The sequence below is a fragment of the Lithobates pipiens genome, unplaced genomic scaffold (genome assembly GCF_037356315.1).
Source record: "Lithobates pipiens isolate NorthernLeopardFrog02 unplaced genomic scaffold, aLitPip1_a1.2 Scaffold_16, whole genome shotgun sequence".
Classification (NCBI taxonomy): Eukaryota; Metazoa; Chordata; class Amphibia; order Anura; family Ranidae; genus Lithobates; species Lithobates pipiens.
In genome coordinates this window covers 546471990-546493818 of record NW_027507748.1, presented here as the reverse complement: position 1 = coordinate 546493818, position 21829 = coordinate 546471990, and the positions used below count along the sequence as shown (strand labels likewise).

Genomic DNA, 21829 nt, shown 5'->3' with positions numbered 1-21829 from the left:
ATACACTGGCCCAATGCCACTGCTATAGTCCTAGCTATAGCATTCCTGACAGCAGGCGGCGGAGTGATATTCAGCTGTCAGGGCTGCTGTAGCCGGAACTATAGAGGTAGCATCGGAAAATGTGGCCACTTGCCTGCTCACTCCGCTACCAGTGACTGCACTCACAGGAGTAACACAGCCGAATGCGAAATAGTCCCACTCTCAGCGTTGCCGTTGTCCATTAGCAAAAGTGCTGAAAAGGAGACCCTGCCTATGCTCGGGAGCCTGCAGGGAAGAAGAGACCCTCAGACCCTGGTAAGTGCCTTGCTGCCCAGCCACTCACAAGCGCCCCCTTCATATGGCACCCATGGCATTTGCCATGGCTGCCATACCCTAGATAAGCCACTTGTGCTGGGTCCTTGATGTGTGCCCTCATATGACATCCACGGTCTAGGGTTGCCACCTCTTCCCTTTAAACCCACACACATATGAATTACACAGGTTCTGAGGCTAATTTAATGCAGATGGGGCACCAAGTGAGTTTTATTACCACCTTAAAGAGGAAGTAAAGGCACTGACATTTAAAAAAAAAAAACAATGCAACCTGCAAGGCAAAGGCATAATGAGATAGTATGTATTGCATACTAGCTCATTATGAATAACTTACCCGAGAACAAAGCCCCCGAAGCAGTCCTCCTTCTTCATCTTCACCGCTGCCATGTATCCCGGAGTGACTTCCAAGTCTCGCTGCTCCGGCGCTGTGATTCGCCGGAGCCGGGATGACCTCACTCCCACGCATGCGCACGGGAGCCGACACGAGTGGCATATTGACCATTATCTGCGGCATCCTCAGTGTGCCTGCTCATGCGCTGTAGACAGCGGTGCCTGTCTTTTTGTAAATATCTCCTAAACCATGTAGGTTTAGGAGATATTTCTTGGACCTACAGGTGAACCTTAATCTAGGCTTACCTGTAGGTCAAATTGGTTTGTAAGGGTTTACAAGCACTTTAATCAGCCACAGAACCTGTGTAATTAATATATGTTTGGGTTTAAGGGGATGAGGTGGCAACCTTCGGTCTCGCCCGGCTGTCATTTGACTATACAATGGTTAAATATTGGTTGTTTTCGTTTTTAAAGCGGGAGTCCACCGGGACTCCGCGTTTTTTTTTTTTTTTTTTTTTAAAGCCAGCAGCTACAAATACTGCAGCTGCTGACTTTTAAAATAGTGACACTTACCTGTCCAGCGCGCCCGCGATGTCGGCACCCGAAGCCGATCGCTAGGTCGTCTGTCGGGTCCTGCCGCCGCCATCTTGGGTATGGGAATCAGGAAATGGAGCCTTTGGCTTCATTTCCCGGTTCCCTACTGCGCATGCGCGAGCCGCGCGGCGCAATCCGGACGGTCCCCGCTGCCTCTGGGAACTGTGTGTTTCCCAGCAGGCAGCGGGGCACTTGCGCAAAGGGGCGGGCAGTTGCGGAAAGGGGCGTAATCTACGCCCCTTTCCGCAGACAGCTATCCCGGAAGTGGGTGCAGATACCTGGATTATCCAGGTAACTGCACCCCCCTCCCCCCTGAAAGGTGCCAATTGTGGCGCCGGAGGGGGGGGGATTCCGATGAGCGGAGGTCCATTTTAGGGTGGACCTCCGCTTTAATATCAATTCTGTCTTTTTTTTTAGGTTGTTAGTAAAAAATTTAAATAAAAGGTGGTGTGTCAGTAAATTTCCAATGTTTATTAAGTAATAAATGCTGCTGGAGGTTGGCAACAACCACTGGTAGCTATACTATACACTCCATAGGTGGAGCTCCAGATTCCACACAACTCCAGCAGGAAGTTGTTGTGGGAATGAGCAATCCTGAGAACATACACTATGATTAATGTCCTGCTCATAGGAGGAGCGGGGCTTCCCAGCACTCGGCCACCCTAGGTACACTACACACGTCAGTGCACTGTGAGGAGGACGGGTCACATGACCAGCGTGCAGTGCGGGGGCAGGAGGGGGGGGGAGGGGTGGAGTACGCTCAGCCTCGCCATAAGTAGCAGATCAGTGGGGAGTGCGGACAGTGCTGAAGAGCAACAGTTTATTAAGCGAGCTTTGTGTAGAAGCGGCCGGGGTGGTAAGTGCTCATGGTCGGGGGGTTACTAGGACTTTATTACTGCGCACTTCCTGAGGTGAACTTGTTCTTTATTTGTTTGCAGACAGAGCAGCAGGATGGCGGTGGAGGGAGGAATGAAGTGTGTCAAGTATCTTCTCTTTTTCTTCAACTTGATATTCTGGGTAAGTCTCCCCTTACTTTCCTCAGGCCCCCCCAGTTGGGGTAAACAGTGACTCGCCTCTGCCCCTCATCACGTGACCAGCAGCCTGCCATGTACTCTGTGCTCCTCCTTGAGAGATGTAAATCCACAACATATGTATGTGCAGCTTCCCACCCCCAGACAGGTATGGAGGAGCGCCAGCATCTGCTGAGCCTGCCAACGTCACGCCGTGTCACCTCCTGCTTGGAAAGCCAGTCATTTACTGTGCGAATAACTCATTTGGTGTGTACTCGGAGGGGGATTCACTCACTTTTTTTTACCCTGCTTCAGTTACTGTATCAAACTGATCAAATGCCTGTTACTTCTCTTCAGTTTTGATAGTTTTTAATCAAACGGAGTGGATCAGCCAGGGTGGAATATAATCCAATCGTTTTGAATCGATCAGCAGCGCTGACATACATGCGTTTACAAATCCAATCCTATTCTGATGGATCCACCTATGAGATTACATGGCGGCAACAGATGTGATTGATAACATGCAATTTTTATCCAAGGGTGGGGTTTTTTTTGTTTTTTTCCACTCTCACACACCCCTGTAAGATGCACTTACACAGGACTCTCTACTTATTCTGTGCCCACAGTCCCACTGACCTGGACTGCGGTGATCTCCTGTTTGGAGCCATGCTATAGGTGTGTCACAAGTCCAGGGCTTAGAAATCCAACCCCCCCCCCCCCCCCCCCTTTGGCTTTCACCCTTCGGCTTTCACCCTTCAAGTAGAAGGATTGAGCTGGCAACTCTGTAGTTCTTTATAGCTTTTATTTTTTATATAGTTGGTTACAGAAAGTGAGAAATGCTATAGGTGTGTCACAGGTCTGGGGCTTAGAAATTATCCCATTACCCCCCCCCCCCCCCCCCCCTTCAGGACCTGTAATGTGGCTATAGCAGGGTTCAGAACAGGAGATTGCTACACTCTTGGGCTGCAGGATTGGTGTTGAGGGGGTCCAGTGTAAGTTTACATTACAGATATTTCTCTAAAGGTGAACTTGCCCTTTAAACACGCCGCCTCTGCTCCACTTGGCATGTTGTTTTTCTTGGGGGTGGGTACCTAGTTTTGACAGGTACCTGCTCCCACCCAAGCGGAAGTTTGTGGTGGGGTGTCTTGTTCCAACCCCCTCCTGACACGTCACAGGTCCCAGAAGACTGCCCATTCAGGATGCCCAGCTGTGAACCCGCAACCTGTCAGCTAGCTGCCCACAGTTGAAATTGTGAGGAGAGGGAGAGAGTCAAGGGTTCAGACAACCACACCTCTAGATCATGGGACAGGTGAGTGTTTATTAAAAGTCAGCAGCTACACTTTTTGTAGCTTCTGACTTTTAAAAAACACACTCTAGCTCTGCTTTAACTATCAGATTGAAATCTCCCCCCCATGTGTGGCATATTGATCAAATTGGTTGCTGCTTTATGTTTTTTTTTTTTTTTTTTTTTTTTTTTTTTTGAAGCCCTCAATCATAAAAGAAATCGGTCTAAGTGTGTGGCTGCCATTGGACTGGAGTAGTCAGAATGTATTGGCTGTGCATGGAACCAATCCGCTTCTAGACTTTATTTTTTGACTTAACAAGCTGACATTTAGAAGCTGCCTGATTGTACTTGCAGCTGCTCCATTTTAGTAGTGTGTGTGTGTTTTCCCCCCCCCCCCCCCCCCCCCCCCCCCCCCCCCCCAAGTGCTATTCATGTGAATGGGAACTAGTTAGTGGTGAGAGTTCTGATCCAGAAAGTGAACCTGCACCATAAGGGACTGGTTTGTTGTGATATTTGGGGAAACAAGAGGACAGCAGGGGGAGGGCTGAGCGAGTTGCTAACTTTGGCTGCTCAAATCGGTACTGAGTTTTATATGCATCAGTGGCTGAATTTTTTTTTTTTTATTTATTTTTTTTTTCCTCCTAAATGTTAGAAATGGCAAATGCCACCTTTACTAGATACAGTACTTGGGTTAACACTCTGAGCATTCACCAGACGCTTTACTACAGAGTGAAAAATCTGGTGCAGCTCTGCCTAGAAATTGGCTTCTAGGTTTTGGGCTCCATTCACACTTGGGCAACTCCAAAGTGCTGCGATTTCCCCTGCAACTTTACATTGTAACTTTGGATGCCATTAGCTGTTGGTTTTGGCTGTTCAACTATCACATTGATAACCTTTAAGATGCGACTCTTTGGGGGTTTATGTTCAAGTCTGTGGCACTCAAGTCGCATTAAAGTTGCATCAAGTAGTGCAGGAACATTTTAAAGTCTGTGCATTAAGTCACATAGATTTGAATTGAAATATATGGGCTTGAACTTTGTCAAGTCACATGACAAGTGTGAATGGAGCCTTATTGTCAAACTTTATTGAACTAGCTGAATTTGGTAGCTAATATGTTGCTGCACCATATTCTGAACGCTCCAGTTTTCTTGAATCTCCCCCTTTATATAGGAGCAACAATTCTAAGATTTTTATTTTTTTCTTTGGTGCACCACTACTAGTTCTGTTTTGGGAGAATCTGAAAATACTGCTATTCCTAGCTTGAGTGTTCACCTTATCTACTGCTCGTTATTGCTGTAATGTTTTATAAACGCTACCTATTTGACTTTTACTTTTTATTGGGATTGCACACATTTTATGCGCACATAATCGCAGCTCCAGAACTACAACATTTATTTTCCATCTAGAATAATGGAGGGGGGGGGGCACAATCTCGAGGATGATTTACTGAGAATAATTTTGAGGTATTGAAGTATTGTCATTTCCTTTCACTATTCAGCTAATTTAAAGGAGTGGTGGGTTGGCAATTTTGAGCATCACCAAAAAAACACTTTTGTAGGGAAGATGCACTCAAAGGTAAATGACGTCTAGAGGGATGCAGCCCTTGCTACTTTCCTCATTGGAACCCTGCAGGCTTAGTAGCTAATTGTAAAACCACCTGGATACAAATTCAATTTGCACATGGACACAGATAAATGGATAGTTTTCAGAATATCAAAGGTAGGAATCTACTACAAAAATCCTTGCAAAGAAAAACAAGTGGAGTTGCTCTTTAAGTGAACAAGCTGAAGTTTGAAACTGGTCACACTGTGCAGCTGCACCAGATTCTGTGTGCACTCTTTGTAAACATCTTTTGGGTTGAATGATGACATGCTGTACTTGAACCCTAAAGATTGAGAACATGCATACTGTGAGTGCAGTGTGGCAGACCTGCCCCTCAGTGTATTCCCATGGCACCCAAAGTTGAATGCCATCACTGAAAGTCACAGGAACCTGCATGTCATGTGACTGGCCTGAAGACTTCAGGAAAAAGTCTGCTCTTGACATGAGCAGGGAAAACGCATAGCTACTTAAAAGTGGAACTTTAACCATAAATTGATGAGATGGAGTGTTTTTTATTTTTTTTTTTTTTTTTTTTTTTTGTTGTATCAAACGCATTCCACATTAATTATGCTGGCAAAATTGCTGTGCTGTTGGCTCGCTTCCAGCATTGTTTCTTTTGCTGGTGGCTGCCATTTACTTGAACAGTAAGGCTGCTTTTACACTGAGGTGGTTTTGTGTGTGTATGTATGTAGCGCCAAATAGTGCTTTACTGCCGACGCTTGACCCAGTGTGAAAGTAGCCTTTTGACTGTCAGCAGATCGGCCTCTACCTTTTTCAGCACCGTATGAAAAAATGGAAAGCAACTGAGTGTGCAGAGTGACACGTTGTGTTACTGGATTTTAAACGGGAGCTTTTTTTTTTTTTTTAATTTTTTTTTTCCCTTTCTGGTAAAAGGGCCAGCTTGAAGAGATCTAGCAGGACTTCACTTTCAGACTAAAGTTCCACTTTAATAGGTGTGGTCTGGGATTAAAAGGAGCCCATTTGGACAGCCTCAGCAAGTTCAGTGCTTTGGGGATCTGACCCATTGTCATGTCACTATCAGCAGTTTGCTAGTAGTGTTTTGAACTATTCAAATTGTCTAAACTGTTCTTGGCCCTTGGATAAATGGATATATGTATATATTTATATTTTCCCCCTAAATCAAATGACTGGGAGATGCTACCAACAGATGTTCTATTTTATTTTTTTTCCTCTAGAATGATTGCACAATGATCACGTGTCTGGGGTGGTATGCTGGTGATAAAAATCACTTTGGTTTCCCTTATAGCCTATAGGTAAATCTACCTCCACTAAGTTGTAATGGTGAAGAATGCTGCCCTTCCAGAAAAGAACAACCTTTGACTAGTGTTTCTGGCTGTATACTCCTAGGTCTTGCTGACTACTTCCTGTATACTAGGTGCTAATGTCGCACTGAGTGACATGACGCTCATGTAGTTCTACTTTACTTTTTATGTTTAGTTTTATTGCTAGTTTGCTGTTCTTGTGAGCATCAGTTTGACATTTAATTGGACTATAAAAATACCAGCTTCAGTATCTGGGAAACAGTCTCACTGGGATTTCTACTAAACAGAATTTCAATTGGCAGCCCCCCAGTGCCTAGGAGATGAGTTCTTTGCTGCTCACATGACAGGATGCAGGTTGTACATGATGTCCTGCCTGCTGACAGTGATAGTTGGTGGCAGGTTTACTTTTGCTACACTGAGACCTGCTGCGATCTTCTATTGATGGGAGCGTAACATGTTAATGAGTAATGACTGGCATTTTGTTTATGAAAATGTGTAACCTGCATAGAATCCTCTAGTGTGCTGTAAACTTTCTGTCCAAAACGCAAAATGAATGATTTATTTGTTAAATATTTTTGGAGTTAGAAGTAGAGTAGCAGACGCATAGCAATTATAGGATCATCTTGTGAAGAAAATCTGCTTGCCATGTCATGGCTCACTGGGTAATAGTGCTGTATATAGCAGTATGCTCTTGGATTCTTTGTGTTTTTTGTCACGAGGATATTTCATAACGGTTGGTGTCAACAGACTTTCACAGCATTCTGGTTAAACAACCATCAAATATTGCTAACTTCCTTCTCTTTATGTAACCTAAAGTGTGTTGAACTTTATGAAAAACTTCTGAAATGGTTTGCAGCAAAAAGTTGGACGCTGTAAAATCTACATAAAAACAGAATGCATTGATTTCCATCAATATTTTATCCACAATAGAGGAATATCCAATGTTTAAACAGAGAAAATGTACCCTATAGTTAAAGTTCATTTTTCTCTTTTTTTTTTTTTTTTTTTTTTCATTATATGGCAGCAACATGTCTCAAAGTTGGGCCAGGAGGAGCTGCAAGACCAATTTTGTAACTAATTGGGTTGATGGGCAACAGGCCAGTGACATGATTGGAAACTGGCCACCCTTTACCTCTGAAACACTGGCTCTTTTTATCCCCAATCTGAAAAGCTTCATCTAGAAATTGATCCTTTTTAAAATGTTCCTTAACCACTTCGTGCCCAGGCCAATTCTGACATTTCTCTCCTACATGTAAAATTCCTAATTTTTTTTTATTTATTTTTTGCTAGAAAATTACATGGAACCCCCAAACATTATATACGTTCTTTTAGCAAAGACCCTAGAGAATACAATGGTGGTCGTTGAAACTTTTTATCTCGCACAGTATTTGCACAGAAATTTTTCGAACATGTTTTTTCATGCTTTAAAAAAAAAAAAAAAAGTTGGCCCAATTATTTTTTTTATTTTTTGCATAATGTGAAAGGATACGCCGAGTAAATACCCAACATGTCACACTTCAAAATTGCATGCGCTCGTGGAATGGGGCGAAACTTTGGTATTCAAAAATCCCCATAGGCGACGCTTTCAATTTTTTTTACTGGTTGCATGTTTTGGGTTACAGAGGAGTTCTAGAGCCAGAATTATTGCTCTCGCTCTAACGTTCGCGGCGATACCTCACATGTGTGGTTTGAACACCATTTTCATATGTGGGCGGGACTTGCGTATGCTTCTGTGTACAAGCTCACGGGGATAGGGACGCTTTACACTTTTTATTTTTTTCTTCTATTCCTATTACAAGGATTGTAAACATCCCTTGTAATAGGAATATGGCACGATCGGACATATTTACAGTGAGATATGGGGCCAGTAAGACCCCACATCTCAACTCTAGGCTGGGAAGAATAAAAAAACGATCCTGGTTTCCTAGCCAGATCGGTGCCGTTAACTTGAATAGAGGCCGGGCGTGACGTCATAACATCGTGCCCAGCCTCCGAACGATCATAGACTCCTGGGATGATCTGGTCCACCGGAAATCTCTATGGTAACTTGCGGGGGCCAGCTGATCCTGTGACCGACTCATCGATGGAATCGGTGAGTCGGTACAAGCAGCGGCCGGAGGAGGGCGTCTCCTCCCGCCGCCCGTAAGAACGATCAAGCGGCGGAACAGCCGCTATGATTGGTCTTATGGTGCAGGGAATCGCCAGCTGAAAACGCTGATATCTGAATGTCTGTGGCCTCAAGCATCATTCAGCTATAACCACTGAATGTCAATAGACGTAATATAGGCGCCAAGTGGTTAACTTTAAAATTGCAAAGATTTTAAATATAGCCTCATCTACAGTACATAATATCAAGTGTCTCAGAACCTGGAAAAATCTGAGCACGAGGGGTGAGACTGAAATGCAATATTGAATGCCTGGTCTCTGGCCCTCAGATGGCACTGCATTGAAAATGGGCATGCTTCTGGGATGGACCTTGCTGCATGGGCTTGAATACCTTATCGCCTGAGAAGAGCCAAAGGAACCCTCAAAGAGGGGTATATGGAGGGGACTAGTGTACTTTATTGATATTATCTTATTGGTGAGGAACAGTGTCATCTGAGACCTTGGATGCAAGGGACCCACTGGACATGATCTAGGTTATGGCCTGCCTGTAGACTTTTTTTTTTTTTTTTTTTTTTTTTCCGCATGGTATATCCTGCTGATGATGGCAATTAGGTTAACTACCCCCCAATTCCCCAGACCCTTCAGGTCTGGTATGGATATTAAGGGGAACCCTGTGCCAAAATTAAAGAATGGTGTGGGGGTTTCCCTAAAAATCCATACCAGACCCTTATCCAAGCACACAACCTGGCAGGAAGGGGGGGGGGGGGGCGTGCACAAGTGGCCACCCTCCTGGACCATACTAGGCCACATGCCCTCAACATGGAGAGGGTGCCTTGCCCAGCGGTTGTGGGGGTCTGCAGGCAGGGGGGGGCTCATCCAGAATCTGAAAGCCCTCTTTAACAAGGGGACCACCAGATCCCAGCCACCCTGTGTGAAATGGTAACTGGGTACAAATGTACCCCTACCATTACACAAAATAAAGTGTCAATGTTAGACAGCTTAGGACAATTAAATTATTAAATGATGTCCATTCATCTTCTCTAGCTCTGCTGACGGACCAAAAAGGGGGGGGACAAAGCTGCGACTGACCCGCCTCCATGGCAGGCACCCGCCGTATGACATTCTTCACTTTGACAACTCTTGTATAACTGAGGCCAGGCCACAGTGATGTTCCCAGGTGACCCCCCACACCTGACACGGGGGGACTTCCCTGTGGTTGTTGGATGGGCGGGGCCACCTGTTTACGTAACTGGGTAGAGAATTTGCCCCAAACCGTTCACCCATCCCTACTCTGTAGATAAAATGGGTAAATGGCTTATGAAGCGCTGCTGTAAGCATGTGGCTTGTGCTCATTTCTGATTTTTGAACACGTTCTCTGCCAAAGCTGGGCTATTGAGACCTGTAAATTCAGAGGTGTGGTTTTTTCACCCTTCTCTCCCTCCCTCACAGCTTGTTTGTAAATCTGTTATCTTTTCTACTTGGTATCCATTGAGTGTTCATTACCTAGGAACCGCCTAATTCAATATTTACTAATGTGATAAAAGCAGCTGGAGGGACTGCGGGACTGCTGCTCTGCATTAACAAGTCTGGCTTGATGGTGGCCTCTCATTTTAAACTACTGTATACTGAAACCTAAGTCATTATTACAGCTTTCTGTACTTGAATGTGGTGGTTATTAAAAGATCAACGTGTGTGTGTGTGCTTTATTTTTTTTATTTTTTCTCTTCTTTCTAGGTTGCGGCACCTGGGTTTGTCTTCTACATGAAGATTTAACACTGGCAACTGCCTGGTATTATAACCCCTCACACTCAATATATTAAGTGTTTTTCTTCTAAAGCTGCTTGAGCTGGACTGTATGCTCAGATATCTAGGTTGGTGTAGCCTCCGCAATGGCTTTTGAGGCTGGACCAAATATATGCCATAAATCCACTAAAGCTCTGCTTGTATGCCTGCAACCAGCCCGTTCATACAGTGCAGAAAAATCAGCTCGGGTGAGGACGCTTCTGGCTTTCTGGACCAGTAAGTGTCCTAAAAATAAAATATGACTTATTCGAAGGAGCCTGGAGTTCCTCTTTAACCACTTCAATACTGGGCACTTTTACCCCCTTCCTTCCCAGACCATTTTCAGCTCTTGCATTTTGACAACTGTGCGGTCATGCTACGCTGCAGCGATCTCCTCTCCTCACCGTCAACTTCTGTGTGAGGAGAGCCAATTGCCGAGCAACTGGCTTTGTGTTTACATCACGGCTGTGATTGGACACGGCCGTCATGTGATCGGGAGGACTAATCAGAGCCCTCTTGCCGATTGGAGATGCGCCGTGTCCGGGTGATTCGAGCGCCTCAGGATCGCATCGCCACGTACGATACCCCCTCCTTCTGAAGGACATTCCTGAACGTCCACTGAAGAGGGCGCCCACCTAACCGTATATGCACATTGGCCGGGGGGGGGGGGGGGGGGGGAAGTGGTTAAACACTTCAATACTTGGCCATAGTAAAATGTAGGGCTGAAACAACTAATCGATTATGAAATGAATTGATTACTATTTTCATAATCGAGTAATCGACCAGGAACATAATAGGGTTAAAACAAAAATGAGTAGACTTGTGCACAACGGAAAATTTTTGTTTAGTTTCGGTTCGTTGTCATTCGTAAAATACATCATTTCGTTCTGTTATATTCGTTATGTTACATTAATACGTTTTCGGATAATTCGTTATTATTCATGGTGTCGAATTCATTCGTTCGTATTCATTGAAATTCGCTATGTATGTATAGACATTCTTGATAATGATTCGTAGTTTGGAAAGTCGTTTGTTGACTCTTAACACACAATGACGTTGTCTCTTCTCCTCGGCTCAAATACAATATAACACCCTTCTAACTCAGTTCTCAGGAATGCACTTTGCCAGTAATCCATCCTCCAGCACAAAATTAATTAGCTGATTGGACTATAAGATTTACTTTGAGCTGACCTTTTGTTTCATTAGATCTTTAAAGAATTGCCAAATCATGTCGCATTCATTTGTTATATTTCTTTCGTATTCGTTGTTCGTTATTTTTTTATTCGGACGTTCGGATGCATCCGAATGTCTGAAAGATGCAAAATTCGGCCGAATTTCAATTCGTTACAAAAACGAATTGCACAAGCCTAAAAATGAGCCCTTTATAGTATAAAAATATAATCACTACTGTAAATATTACTTTCACTGTTCTACAGTAAGACCCCTTTCACACCAGGGCGTTTTGCAGGCGCTATAGCGTTAGAAATAGCGCCTGCAAAACGCCCTAAAAAGCTGCACCATTGTTTGTAGTGTGAAAGCCCCGAGGGCTTTCACACTACAGCGGTGCGCTGGCAGGACGTCAGAAAAAAGTCCTGCCAGCAGCTTCTTTGGAGCGGTGTTTACCGCTCCTGCCCATTGAAATCAATGGGGCAGCGCTGTAATGCCACTGGCAAAACGCCGATATTGCCGGCGGTTTTAACCCTTTCGCAGCCGCTAGCGGGGGGTAAAAGCGCCCCGCTAGCGGCCGAAATGCGCCGCAAATCCGGCGGTAAAACGCTGCTAAAAATAGCGGCGTTTTACCGCCGACGCAAGGTATGGTGTGAAAGGGGTCTAAAAAAATGAACCCCTTCCAGTAGTGATTATCTGCTTTTTTTGTACTATAAAGGGCTAATTTTTAGTTTTGTTAACCCCATTTTGTTACCAAACGTCTTAGGCCTGGTTCACATCTATATGTTGGTGCTTTTTGCAGAAACTCAACAGTTCATTTACATGGTTTCCTATGGGACATGTTCATATCTGTGCTTTTTTTTTTTTTTTTTTTATTTTTTTTCAGCTGCTGCATATTTGGAAAGGGTCAGGGGCTTTTAACGCAAAATGGAGCTTTTTTTTGGTTCAGTATACCTCAATGGAGAAGCTACAGAAAAGAATGTAATGCGTTTTTGCGTGTGTGTGTGTGTGTGTGTGTGTAATCTGGCCAGAAAATAAATGCAAAAAAAAACGCAAATTGCAGTAAAATCACGTACAGCAAAAAGCATTGCAAAAACTGCGCATGTGTCCCGAGCCTTATGCTGGCATCACGGATCAATTTTGAGCTGAGAATATTTAGATGAAAAATCTTTGTACATTCGCTGAATGAAAGAATTTTTTGTTTTGAAATTTTCACTTAATTTCTGAACAAAAACCACATACACTGTCTGAAAATTCCTTTGACCAAGAAGTTTTCTATTTCCAAATTTTCCCATCACTGTGGTTGAAAAATGTTAATTTGACCCACTTTTTTTTTTTTTTTTTTATATTAATCAAAACAATAATCGGCCAACTAATCGATTATGAAAATAATCATTAGTTGCAGTAAAATGACGCCTTGATGGTAAAATGATGGTTTGTGTAGTGATATCTGAATGATGCCTGTAGCTACAGGCACCATTCAGATATCAATCTTTCCAGCCGGCAATTCTGTGCACAATATGAATGATTAGAGGTCGACCGATATATCGGCCGATATTTGCCGTTTTTTAAATAATCGGCATCGGCCGATTCTACAGCGGGACTTTGAAATGACTTCTGTAAGAAGTCAGTGTGAGTTGCCTGAGTCGTCATAGCAACACTTTCCTCCTCTCTGGGCAGACTGCCAAGAAAATAACTAAATGATACAATGTTTACACTTCTGAATGAAGTAATCTCTGTGTGTAGAAGTTCTCAGTTTAACCATTTAAAGACTAAATCTTTTCTGACACTTGTTGCTTACAAGTAAAAATCCTGTATTTTCTGCCAGAAAATCACTTAGACCCCCCAAAAATTATATATATTTTTGCAGAGATCCTAGGGAATAAAATAGCGGTTGTTGCAATATTTTATGTCACACGGCATTTGCACAGAGGTCTTTCAAATGCATTTTTTTGGGAAAAAATACACCATTTAAAAAATAAAAATAAAATAAAAACAGTAAAGTTAGCCCATTTTCTTTTTTTTTTTTTTTTTTTTTTTTTTTTTTTGTCCAAAAGTTTTGACTACCTGTTTTTATTAAATATGTTTTTTTTTTTTTTTTTTTTTTTAAAAGCCAGCTGCTACAAATACTGCAGCTGCTGACTTTTAAAATAGTGACACTTACCTGTCCAGCGCGCCCGCGATGTCGGCACTCGAAGCCGATCTCTAGATCGACACTCGAGTGCTGCCGCCGCCATCTTGGGTATGGGAATCAGGAAGTGGAGCATTTCGGCTTCATTTCCCGGTTCCCTACTGCGCATGCGCGAGCCGCGCTGCGCAATGAGGACGATCCCCGCTGCCTCTGGGACCTGTTTCCCAGCAGGCAGCGGGGCACTTGCAGAAGGGGCTGGGCACTTGCGGAAAGGGGCGTAATGTACGCCCCTTTCTGCAGAGAGCTAGCCCGGAAGTGGGTGCAGTTACCTGGATTATCCAGGTAACTGCACCCCCCTCCCCCCTGAAAGGTGCCAATTGTGGCACCGGAGGGGGGGAGGAATCCGATGAGCGGAAGGTCCATTTTAGGGTGGACCGCCGCTTTAAGTGTAAAATTTTCTGTATCACTTATGAAGACTGCTTTCACACTGGAGCGGGCAGACGTTGATGGTAAAACGCAAGTTTTAGCGGCTCTTTACCATCTTTTTAGCGGTGCTATTTGGCTGCTAGTGGGGCACATATAACCCAGCTAGCGGCCAAGGAAGAGGTTAAATGCGCCCATGAAGCACCGCTGCCAAATCGCATTGCATGCGCTTTGGCAGTGGTGCCCATTCATATCAATGGGCAGGAGTGGTGGAGGAGCAGTATACACCACTTGCAGGACTTTTTTTTTTTTTTTTTTTTTTTTTTTTTAAGATCCTGCCAGCGCATCGCCTCAGTGTGAAAGCACTCTGTCTTTCACACAGACTGCAGGGGAGCCATTTTGCAGGCACTTTACAGGCGCTATTTTTAGCCCAAAAGCGCCTTAAAAAACGCCCCAGTGGGAAAGGTGTGTTAGATGGGGGGGGGGGGGATTAAAAATAAATAAAATAAAATCGGCCTAACATATCGGCTATCGGCCGTCATGATTTCTAAATATCGGCATCGGCCAGAGAAAAACCCATATCGGTCGACCTCTATGAATGATCATAGCTGCAGTTCTGCTGCTTGATCTTTCTTATAGGCAACGGGAGGGAACTTCTCCCCCCCCCCCCCCCCCCCTCCCGCCACCATCCGGTGCTTCGGGGAAAAGAAAAGCGGACATGCTTATTTTAATGAAAACATGGTGGTCACACCCAAAATGGTGGCAAAACCTCAGCTGTGACATGTGTGCAGCATGGGGGCTTGCGAATACAGAAGTGTAGCCTTAGAAAGGCTTCACATTTATACCTTTTTGGTTCAGTGGTATGTGCTTTGGAGAAACACTGTAATTTTGGGCAGCAAGCCTTATGATCTAGGTAGTCATGCTAGACTGCATACCAAGATTCTGACTTCTGTTCAGCTGAGCAATACAAAATGGTTTAGGACCCTTCCCAGCCTAGTCTTTGGGCAATGAATTAAGTTGTGATGTTGCAATCCTTTTTGGATGGAAAAGTGCAGACCAATGGGGGTTATTTACAAAAGGCAAATCCACTTTGCAGTACAAGTGCAGTTGCTGTAAATCCAGAGGACATGCAAGGGGAAACTTTTTTTAGCTTGCACATGATTGGATGATAAAATCAGCAGAGCTTCCCACTCATTTCAGATCTACCCCTCACATTTACTGCGACTTCGAAGTACACTTGCAGTGCAAAGTGGATTTGCCTTTCGTAAATAACCCCTGATAAGTTTGAAAGAAGTTTTCCTATTGGTGAATACAATATTATACTTCTATCAGAAGACCAGCTACAGCTAAAGTATACCCCAGGACAGATTTGTGGGCCATCTTGGTAGAGGAGGAAGACTCTCATGTCAGACCTAGAACCCTGACTTGAACCATTTCCTTCCTACTAGCCATTGGTTTATCAGCAGAAAGAAAGGTCCAGTGGGCTCTCTGGAGAACTCTGCTTTATATTATATTTATATATTTTGTGTAGGATTGTTGGTGTTGCTAAATGTAGTAGCATGGGTAACTCCACACCAAGGAATCCTTTTTTTTTTTTTTTTTTTCTCTGGGTGTAATTGGACCAACTTTGAATCCTCATTGCATCTCTATTGCTATTCTTTGAGACTGACAGGGAGCTTTGACCCCCCCACCACACTCCTCCCAACATCACTGTGAAAGGGTGAGCTTGACATGTTTCTCTGGAGCATTGACTCTTGATTAGCCTGCTTATAACAGAAATGAAGGTGACAATTGTGTGCAATGCCCAGTAGGTGTATAAATCGGTAAGTTAATTTTTACTCTTAAAGTGAATCTTCACAGCATCTGGGTAACACTATTTAAATGTTTCAATATTCAAAGAAAGCTCCCCCCTAACCATGATGTGATTGCTCAACAAAATAAAGCATGGAAATCTGGGTGGTGTGTGTGTGTGTGGGTTTCCCCCTCAAAGTATGACTTTGGCCTATGTCTTTCACTGCTTCATTACTGTAAAGATATGTAGCCTCCACCTTTTGAACAAGTCATTACTGTGGGTTGTTTGTAGAGCAAAGGCGTGTGCCATCCCATCTAACATTAACCTTTTTTTTTTATTATTTTTTTTTTTATAGATAAGGCTGTAGGTAAATACTGGGTCTTACCAGACAGTGTTACTTTGAGTTTTAGATTACATGATGGTACTTTTTGGACTATCATGTAATCTAAAACTCAAAGTGAAAAGCCACACTTGCCTCTGTAATTGGTCAATGCAGAAATGTCCCCCCCCTGCATTACTTTTCCACCACCGCCTGCACCAATCAACCTGCTTTCTGTGAGCCTGGACTTGTGACTTGACAAGTGACACATCAGTGAGCTCAGTCACTTTCTCCTCTCCTTATATTCCTTATTGGCACATGAACTGATTAGCTTGAGGACGGCTGCATCAATTTTTATATATACAGATTCCTTTTGTGTTAAATGCAGAGCAAGTGAGTAATTTTACTTGGTATAAGCCTCTTGCAATCTCTGCAGTTCTTGAGGGCCTCTCCCCCCCCCCCCCCCCCCCCCCCCTACTGGATATCGGCTGACTTTCTTCTTCAGTGAAGGCATTTTAGCCACCATACCTGTTTCATCAGATTGGACAACGCATAAGAATTTGTTAGGGACGCTTTGCCGCTGTCATCTTGCTACACCCTGCACTTGTCCACAGTATACAGTGAAAAGCCAGCAAGAGTACATATTATACCCACTGGCATCTTGCGCATATATAATGACTGAGTATGCGTGCATATATAATATAAACGGCGCTTACAATTGTGCTCCTAAGTTTACATACCCTGGCAGAATTTGATTTCTTGGCCATTTTTCAGATATGAATGATACAAACCTTTTCATTCATGGTTAGTGTTTGGCTGAAGCGATCTATTATCAATCAACTGTTTATGCTTAAAAAAAGTGTAATGACAAACTACCCAAATGACCCTGTTCAAAAGTGTACATACCCTGGTGATTTTGGCCTAATAACATGCACAAGTTGACTCAAAGGGGTTTGAAAGTAACCATCCATGTGTGTAAAAGGTCAGTGCGCTTCTGGACTTCTGACAAACCCTTGCATCTTTCATCCAGTGCTGCACTGATGTTTCTGGATTCTGAGTCATGGGGAAAGCAAAAGAATTGTCAAAGGATCTGTGGGAAAGGGTAGTTGAGCTGTATAGGAAAGGAATATAAAATGATGTCCAAGGAATTGAGAATGCCAGACAGCAGTGTTCAAACTCTAATCAAGAAGTGGAAAATGAGGGGTTCTGTTGAAACCAAAGTACGGGCAGGTAGACTAACTAAAATTTCACCCACAAATGCCAGAAACATTGTTTGGGATGCAAGCAAACCCACAAATAACTTCAGGTGAAATGCAGAACTCTGAAAACATTTGGTGTGGTTGTTTCAAGATGCACATCAAGGAGGAACTTTAAAAAAGATGAGCTGCATGGTTGAGTCGCCAGAAAGTCATTACTAGGCAAATGCCACAAAGTATCCCGCTTACAATACGCCAAACAGCAGAGACAAGCCTCAAGTCTTCTAGCACAAAGTCTTTTGGAGTGATACCAAATTGTGCTTTTTGGCCACAACCATAAACTCTACATTTGGAGAGGAGTCAAGGCCTATGATGAAAGGTACACCATTCCTACTGTGAAACATGGAGGTGAACTACTGATGGATGTGTGAGCTACAAAGGCACAGGAAATTTGGTCAAAATTGTATGGCAAGATGAAAGCAGTATGTCCTCAAATACATGAGGGACATTTGCATTCATCAGCCAGGAAGCTGTGCATGGTACGTACTGTCATGTTGGAATGTCCATGATCCAAAACACAAGGCCAAGTCGACCTGTCATTGGTTACAGCAGAATAAAGTGAAGGTTCTGGAGTGGCCATCTCAGTCTCCTGCCCTCGGGCGGGCTTCAGCCGTGTTCTGTAAGATTTCCTAACCTGTGAAATTGGCAGGCTCGCTGCTGCTTTTAAAATTCAACATCTAAACAGTCAGACAGCTTTTTAAATACTGCATTTCACTATATAAGCTTTGTCTACTGGTGTGAAATGCAAAACTCCGGTGGGTGTAACACAAGACGCCCGCTTGCTGCCTTATTACTGTATCCTTACTGGGGATGAGTGCTGGGTGTAGCAAGATGGTGGCGACGGAACATCGCTTCCATTACAAAATCTGACGGGTTGCCTAAACTGACGAAACAGGCATTTTATGGTCTTATTTGCTGGAGTTAATGCTTTTACAGACTGAGCACCATGAATGTTTTGTATATCAGGTGGAACATGTATGATGGAGATTCATACTAATGTTTTTAATTGTTTTGCTTTTAATAAATAGCAGGGCTTGACAAGTTTGCTTGGAATCTAGGAGCCAGCTGAAAAAATTAGGAGCCAGTTATTTAAATCCCCTGCCCAGTGTCCAGAACTGCATGTCTGGGGCATCCGACAATAAGAATTGCTCATGCCTGATGCCAAGAGAAAAAGACCATTTAAAAAAAAAAAAAAAATCAACTTTTGTTATAAGATTTTGCAAATACGTTTTTCTCCTTCACTGATGTGCCTTGATAGGCTGCACTGATGGGGCGGCATTGAGGTTGGAACTGATGGGCATTGGCAGGTGGCACTGGATGGCACAGATAGGCAGTTGGCAGGTGGCACTGGATTTGCACTGGCAGGTAGCACTGCTTGGCACTGGCAGATGGCATTAGCATGTGGCACTGGATTGCACTGGCAGATGCCACTAACTGGCATTGGCAGGTGGCACTGGATGGCACTGGATTGCACTGACCTGTGGCAATAACTGGCAGGTGGTACTAACTGGCATTGGGAGGTGGCACTGCTTGGCATTGGCAAGTGGCACTGGATTTCACTGGTTGTCACTGGCAGGTGGCACTGTATTGCAGGTGGCACTGTATTGCAGGTGGCACTAACTGGTATTGGCTGGTGGCACTGGCAGGTAGCACTGGCAGGTTTCACAGCCGATAGTGTAACTGTGAAACGGTATGGGGAGAGAGGAGCTGACACATTCAGTGTGATGTCAGAGGTGGGCAGGACTCAGCAGCTATCCAGCCAATGATTGGGCTGCTTAAAGGGGAGGGGCCACATACAGGTATTGGCCCGCCCAGATCCCATCGGCTGGTGTTGGAAAGCAGGGTCCCGCCCACCCCGACATTCAGCCTCAATTTTGACAGCTCCTCTCTACACAGTTTCACACTGCGGAGCTGCTCTACCAACAGTGTGTGAAGGAGGAGGTCAGAGGCTGCTGAGCTGCTCTCTTCTTGCTCCATCCCGACTACCAGACAGTGCTGTGTCTGGAGGCAGCAGAGGCACCTGTCAGTGACAAAAACCCAGGGCACTATTTCTAGTCGCAATGGCGACCTGGCACCTGGGATTTGTCGAGCCCTGGTCTATAGTATGCCTGTGAAGGGGCGCATGTTTCTGGTGCTTAGAACTGTCCCTGCACAAAGTGTCATTTCGCAAGGAAAAAAGTCTTTTAAAATCACTTTGAATTGTCAGCTCCCGTAATACAGAACACTCAATGAGTGTTCTCTATTATGGGAGCCGACCATTCATTGTTTAAAAAAAAAAAAAAAGTAACTTATTCCAGCGGTGCTAATCCACTCCTTGCTATCCAGTGATATCTGATCCAGCGACGGGTGATTTTCAGTCCAGCGCAGTCCATCAATGCTTCTGTCTCCACTGAGACACTGCGGGGATCCCAGCGCCGACGTTTCTTATATTAGGAGGGCGGGGCCACCCGTCACCTTACCCCACCCCCTCTGACGCTGGTGAGGGAAGCCAGGGGTTCTCCAATGACGTATGGGTGACCCCGCCCCCCCGATGTAACACAGGTTTCTGTTAAATCAGAGGGGGGCGGGGTCGCCCATACCCCAAAGCATCTTCCCAATGTTGAGGGCATGTGGCCTGGTATGGGTCAGGAGGGGAGCCTGCCAGGTTGGGTGCTCGGATAGGGTCTGGTATGGATTTTTAGGGGGACCGTCAATTTAAAAAAAGTGATGCAGGGTTCCCCTTAATATCCATACCAGACCTGGTAATTGACTTTAGGGGAACCCCCACGCTTTGATTTAAAAAAAAAAAAAAAAAAAGCGTGGGGGTTCCCCTAAAGTCAATTACCAGGTCTGGTATAGATATTAAGGGGAACCCTGCATCACTTTTTTTTTTTTTTTTTAAATTGACAGTCCCCCTAAAAATCCATACCAGACCCTATCCGAGCACCCAACCTGGCAGGCTCCCCTCCTGACCCGTACCAGGCCACATGCCCTCAACATTGGAAAGATGCTTTGGGGTATGGGTGACCCCGCCCCCCTCTGATGTAACAGAAACCTGGGTCACCCATATGTCATTGGGGAACCCCTGGCTTCCCTCACCAGCGTCAGAGGGGGTGGGGGTCAGGTGACGGGTGGCCCCGCCCTCCTAATATAAGAAACGTCGGCGCTGGGATCCCCGCAGTGTCTCAGTGGAGACAGAAGACTGAAGCATTGATGGACTGAAAATCACCTGTCGCTGGATCAGATCAGCCATCGCTGGATAGCAAGGAGTGGATTAGCACCGCTGGAATGTTTTTTTTTTTTTTTTTTTTTTTTTTTTTTTTTACACTTTGTGAAATTTGTACCCCCTTACCATTTCAAACATGGGGGGGGCCAGGATCTGGGGGTCCCCTTGTTAAAGGGGGCTTCCAGATTCTGATAAGCACCCCCCGCCCGCTGACCCCCACATCCACCGGCCACGGTTGTGGAGATGAGGCCCTTGTCCCCATCAACATGGGGACATGGTGCTTTGAGGGGTCACAGACTCCCAAAGCATCCTCCCAATGTTGAGGGCATGTGGCCTGGTACGGTTCAGGGGGGGGCACTCTCTCGTCCCCCCCCCCCCCCCCTCCCCCCTTCTATTCCTGCGGCCTGCCAGGTTGTGTGCTCGGATAAAGGGTCTGGTATAGATTTTTAGGGGGACCCCCATCAATTTTTTTAAAATGCCAGACCTGAAGGGCCTGGTAATTGAATTTAGGGGAGCCCCCCCCACACTTTATTTTATATATATATATATATTTTTTTTTTTTTTCCCCCTTGCGAAATTACACTTTGTGCAGGGACAGTTCTAAGCATGGGAAACATGCGCCCCTTCACAGGCATACTATAGACACCCCACAGGTACGACTTTTAAAGGAATATTACACTTTTTTGTTTTACTTTAATCATTATTAAAATCACTGCTCCTGAACAGCTTTTTATATAAAAAAAAAAAACTTTTTTTGCATTGATCCATGTCCCCTGGGGCAGGACCCAGGTCCCTAAACACTTTTTTTTTTTTTAGGACAGTAATTTGCATATTAGCCTTTAAAATTAGCACTTTAGATTTCTCCCATAGACTTGTACAGGGTGTTCCAGCTTTTCGAATTTGCCATGAACAGCCCAAATTGTTCGCTGAACAGGCAATGTTCGAGTCAAACATGAGTTCGAACATGACTCCCTCTCCTCTATGGTACCTAACGGTGATTGGTCGCCTTCCAGTGTAGGTAAAAACCCCACTTTCTGCTCTATTGTGAAGAGGCCCTTTGGGTGCCCGATTTTTTTTTTTTTTTTTTTTTTTTTTTTAAAGGTATCGACTCGCTACTCAATCCAGAGGAAGTATAACTCATTTTATTAGGCCTGGAATGGCTTATAAGATGCTGGTGGCTAACATAATTGACTGACATGTATTTTTGTTATGTTTGCTCGAGCAGCACTGTC

The 21829-nt window shown here is 44.5% G+C and overlaps 1 protein-coding gene across 1 annotated transcript in view; it reads left to right on the top strand.

Annotated features, from left to right (window-relative positions):
- The first annotated feature begins 1969 nt into the window (after positions 1–1969).
- CD63 (CD63 molecule) overlaps positions 1970–21829 on the top strand; it is a 53959-nt gene continuing 34099 nt past the window's right edge. The window contains exons 1-2 of the mRNA XM_077483369.1: positions 1970–2092; positions 2175–2253. Of these exons, the coding sequence (XP_077339495.1) occupies positions 2188–2253 (66 nt within the window). The 5' untranslated portion in view covers positions 1970–2092; positions 2175–2187. The remainder of the gene's footprint in view (positions 2093–2174; positions 2254–21829) is intronic.